Source organism: Scleropages formosus, chromosome 21 (assembly GCF_900964775.1).
Source record: "Scleropages formosus chromosome 21, fSclFor1.1, whole genome shotgun sequence".
Lineage (NCBI taxonomy): Eukaryota > Metazoa > Chordata > Actinopteri > Osteoglossiformes > Osteoglossidae > Scleropages > Scleropages formosus.
In genome coordinates, this window is record NC_041826.1 from 867,719 (window position 1) to 872,911 (window position 5,193).

At 39.0% G+C, this 5,193-nt stretch overlaps 1 protein-coding gene across 1 annotated transcript; it reads left to right on the top strand.

Moving 5' to 3' along the window:
- The first annotated feature begins 976 nt into the window (after positions 1–976).
- LOC108941953 (homeobox protein SIX6-like) lies at positions 977–3,891 on the top strand. Its single transcript, XM_018764889.1, has 2 exons — positions 977–1,548; positions 3,502–3,891. The coding sequence occupies exons 1-2, from the start codon at positions 977–979 to the stop codon at positions 3,671–3,673; spliced, it is 744 nt and encodes a 247-aa protein (XP_018620405.1). The 3' UTR covers positions 3,674–3,891.
- Positions 3,892–5,193: the final 1,302 nt, after the last annotated feature.

A 5,193-nucleotide genomic window follows, 5' to 3' on the forward strand; every position in this document is an offset into this window, starting at 1 on the left:
GCTGACAGGCGGTGACTGGTATGCGCATGGATATATAGACACATCCCAAAAAGCTACAATATGTGTACGCATAGTTAAACATACAGAGGTTTTCATATGTCTACGCTGTTTAGACTTGCTTGAGCAGTTGTGTTTGTTCAATAGTACACATATTTTGGCTGCTACTGGGTAATGCGAGAATTCACCTGCTATATATATCTCTTTTTGGGCTATTTCACATATTTTTAATTATTCCTCGTGAAATCTGCGAAAAATTGTTGGTACTGCATCAGGTCACACGAATTTAGCTGCAGCTCACCGTTAGGCAAATATTTTATCGTTTGTATCCTTATTACCGACGAACTGCTCCAGGAAAATTCATGGGCAATACTGTCTCTCTCTGCTGGCCATTTTAATAACGTCTCAAAATAGCGGCCATTGTGATAGCTTCCATTTCTTTCTGAAGGCAAGGAAAGCGAACTCGTGTATTTAGCCAACGTTTTCTATATATTTTCATGTAAGCGTTCAAACAGTCCATTGCAAAGCTACAATTGGTCGAGACACCCACACAGACATTAAGTATTTGATGAAAAATCTCAGGTTAGGATGTTTACGCATTTAAGAGGCGCTGTCGACCTTTAGGTGGTGCTGAAATCTATTCGAGCTCCTTTTCCGCATGACTGGTGAACTTGACAGTGATAGACAGCCGTCCATGGAAACTACGCAATCGATCTCCCAAGTCCAATAGAAAATCAGCAGAAGAACCGAGTGTCTTTTTTTCTTTTCAAGGCACATTTAGCTCTTAACAGTATAACCGGATAGTTTTCATCCATCGAGTTCGTCCACCAGGTTACTCCAGTCAGAGGGCATCGCTGCTCCATGTTTCACGGCTGATCTATTTAACTTTGGATTTTTTTCTGAATCCGAAAGCGTGGAGGTGAGCACAATCGCCAGAGACGGGGAGAGAGTGACTGAGGGGGAAGACCCGAAAGCCCAGATGTTTCAACTGCCAGTCTTGAATTTTAGCCCCCAGCAGGTAGCGGGAGTCTGTGAGACTTTAGAGGAGAGCGGAGATATCGAACGCCTGGGTCGCTTCCTCTGGTCGCTGACTGTCGCACCCGCCGCCTGCGAGGTTCTCAACAAGAACGAGTCGGTGCTCAGAGCGCGCGCCATCGTGGCTTTCCATACAGGGAACTTTAGCGAACTCTACCACATCCTGGAAAACCACAAGTTTTCCAAGGATTCGCACTCAAAACTGCAGGCTCTGTGGCTTGAGTCGCACTACCAGGAGGCGGAGAAGCTGAGAGGCCGCCCGCTCGGACCCGTCGATAAATACAGGGTGAGGAAGAAATTTCCCTTGCCAAGGACTATTTGGGATGGAGAGCAAAAAACACACTGCTTCAAGGAGAGGACCCGACACTTGCTCAGAGAATGGTATCTTCAGGACCCCTATCCAAACCCTAATAAAAAACGGGAGCTAGCTCAAGCCACAGGACTCACGCCAACGCAGGTGGGAAACTGGTTCAAAAACCGCAGACAAAGGGACAGAGCAGCAGCCACGAAGAACAGGTGTGTACAGCAGCCCTGCAACGCAATTCCCTTCGTTCACAGCTCGTTTGTTGCTTCGAACGTTTAGCAGCATAATTGGTCACGTTGAAGTCTGAAGGTTATAGTTTCAAATCCAAGCTCTCACCTTGATTTGCTAGTAAAAATGCCCTGATGTATGAAATGGGTGAGTACAAAACCTGACCCTTCTAAATCGCTGTAGACAAAGGCGTTGGCTAAAAATAGTTCTCACATTGTTTGCATGCACAGTTGTTCATGAATTTCTGGCAAGTCTTACAGAAAAAGTCCTGGATTAATTTAAAATACAGCGAACAGCGTATATCATATCTCATAAATCATTGTGTTAAACGTTGTATGTGTTATGAAAACCTAGTCTGGACATCATTGCATTCAAATGTGACAAGTATTTTTTAAAAGCCAAAAAAGGTATAATTAATTGTATGGACTTCGAATTTGCTGTGAGATTTATGATTTTAAAATCACGAATACGTTATTATTATGCATATCTAATATGTTTTCTTAAATCGTATTCTTCTAATAAATAGCTCGCAATCGTTTCATTACTGAGGTCGCTGTTTTGGGCCCAGAGTGACTCCCTTAATATTTTACACCGACCGGGGAGCGATAACAATTAATCATCGTAATTATGATGAAACGAAATTATTATATTAATGTCAACCAGGATTCGCCCGATTATTTCTGGATTAAGGTAATTCTATCAAAAGATTAAGGTTGTTAAGCGGACTGTTGACCCACTTCGAGTGTCTGTTCCGAAGCCGGAAATCATAAATTTACTAAAAATGCGTCGGATATTTTGCTCATTTAAAATTTGTTTAAACTTAAGTTATTCACGTCTTCATAGTGCATGCTTGTGAGGACTTTTATTTTAAAACTGTTTGTGTTTTGTTGAGCGTTATTTTGTATTGAAAAGGGAAATTGAATGCCCGGTATCGAAATACACTGAAAATAATGTTTTATCATCGAAAGATACATTTTTTGAAGCAAGGGATGACTGAAGATTTGTGCTCATAAATATTTTGATGTCTGTCAGAGAGATACAACTTGTATTTCCGGACTTAAAATCGGAAGGTCCGCGTTCGAACTTCTACTGACACTAGCAACTTTAGCAAAGGTCTTATCCCAGATTACTCCATTAAAATATTCGGCTCAATTATGACTACATTTTTGTAAGCAGTGCAGTATACAAACATGATGTTGGTCTTCTTCCATAAAGCTCAAAGCTAAAATACATCAATTTCATAAATTGTAGTAAGAGTAAATTTAGTAATACTTTTTTTAAGTTTCTTCGTAATTTCTGGTTTTCAGGGGCTTCTGTGCTGAAGTTTTCATCGTTTGTCGACACTTTCACACAATTAAAGCGCTTATTCAGATTAAGATGTTTTATTCACCACGTAGTTCTACTAGAAATGCCTGATCCATAGCTTTCGGTAGCAATGAAGTTTGCATCATGGATAGAAACTTATAGGACCTCTGTTCGAAACTGAAGTAGTCTTGAAGAGGGTACCTACCTTTAATTGTTGGGTTTAAAATGACCCTAATTTACAACTGAGTGGCTAGAGTCATGTTGTTAAAGCGTCAGCACAAGTGGGTTTTACTGACAAGAATGGCATGTTCCTAATAATATCTCACTACCAACGGAGAGTTGTGCAAATTTATTCTTTTAGCGCAAGGTTTTCAACTCAGAGAAAACAAAATTTCAGCAATAAGAGCAAACTAGAGAAAAAAACGCAGGACATGGCGAAACATACACTCAGATTCATCGCTAGGAAAACTAGAAGCTTTTCTATAAAATTAGTACAAAAAATACAGTTCGAAATTTTGGAATTCGTCAAGAGTAAATATTCGCGTGACTTTAAAAGCAAACACTGTAGGTGAAATTTAAATTTTGCGGAATTTGAGTTGACGCCCTAACCTGACTTTTCCATTCGTTGCTAGGTTACAGCAGCAGGCGCTGTCCAATGGCACAATTCGATCGCGGACGGAGGAGAACGCCGCTGGAGACCGGCTGGGCGCTGCGTCCAGCCCCGAAAGAACTGTGCCTTGCCAAGCCGGTGCCTCGGCGCTCTATGTCAGCTCCAGCGACAGCGAATGTGACATCTATTCATAATGGCGACGAGAAAAGGGAACTAACCGAGACGCTAACATAAGCCAGCAAACTCGCCTTAAGTATCTGAAGAGTCTATCCGAAGGCTGCCAACTCGTGTGGGTATCCAAGAATGCCTGGGTTTACAAATTTCCACAGCATTTCTTATGAACACTTTGAGCAGACAAATACTACAGGACAAAAAAAGGGAAAGCACTCTGAGTGGATATTTGAACCACTGAACACCCAAGACTCAGTATATCTTAATATCACTTTTGTAAAGAAAGGGAAGATTGATGCTTCAAACGAATAATAGTAGTAATTACTGTAATAATAATAATAATGTAATATATATTATTTCTATTGCTCTTACAGTAATCAAAGCACCTGTCTTTTTACCTTTTGTAGGTAATTGATGTTAGAATTTCTCTTTGTTTCTAAAGTTTTAAAATGTTTTTTCTTTTTTAAATGCTGGGATAGAGTCTGAAATTAATTTGGTTGGTTATTTCGTTGTACACAGGTGAACCACTATAACACATACGTAACACATACGTTAGTTAGTGGACATAATGTGTCATTTATGAAGAGTGTAAACTAAAATTCTGAAAGTTTTATAAATTAGGGACTGCCAAAATAATTAAACATAATCTCCGGAAACAAAAATCAAACTTCACGAATGCATTGTTTTTAATTTAACACTACTACTTGTTTCTTCTTCTTTTTGTTATTATTATTATTATTATTATTATTATTATTATTTATGACGTCTGGTATCAGTCTAACTACATCTTGTTGAATTAATGGATTTTATATTGTATTTTTATTATTTATAATTTTCTTTGATCCAGTAAAAAAGCTGTTTGAATTCTGGTTAAATCTGAAAGCAAGCGGTAAATTCAGTATGAAGTATAACTACGAAATTGAACTCTCCGTCCATTTATTATAAGCCAATGTATGAAAATAATTATGCAGTTCATCGTTTCTTTATGTTTTGATATGGAATTAATTGCACACATACACAGTCCGCTGTTTCACTCTTTTATTTGTTAACCACGTGCAGGTTATTAGAGGCATGTTTTCGAAATGTAAGAATGAAATGCTTCCCTCGGTTAATGTAATATTGCGTTCAAACACGTTGACCGTACGCTGCATTTCAGCCGCTTTGTGTTATAATCGAGTGTGACAACACAGGAGGTCAGTGCAAGGGCGAGTCCCAGAGCCAGTGTTCAGATGGTCGAGATCACTCTGTTTCTCTCGCGGAAAGATTCGTCTTTCAGTACGAACAGACATGCTAAAAATAATCATCAGAAAAACTTATTTGTATGAAAGAGGCATCGTTTTTATTTTATACACGTTGATTTTTCTAGCTTAATGCTGAAAACGGGTTTCAGACGCACACCATTAAACTGATCAAAAATATTTGTGTCATGTAATAGACTGTGTTTTCAGTCATGTAACTACTCACATGGAATACCAAATATGGCACGTGTACAGTTCATTTAGTCACTTGAGGCCTAAGGTGATTATTATTGTTAAAATGACCT

Excerpts from the sequence above, each read along its gene's own strand:
- LOC108941953 (XM_018764889.1), top strand. The coding sequence starts at position 977 with ATGTTTCAACTGCCAGTCTTGAATTTTAGCCCCCAGCAGGTAGCGGGA. Across the intron at positions 1,549-3,501 it reads GCAGCAGCCACGAAGAACAG|GTTACAGCAGCAGGCGCTGT; the intron begins GTGTGTACAGCA and ends ATTCGTTGCTAG.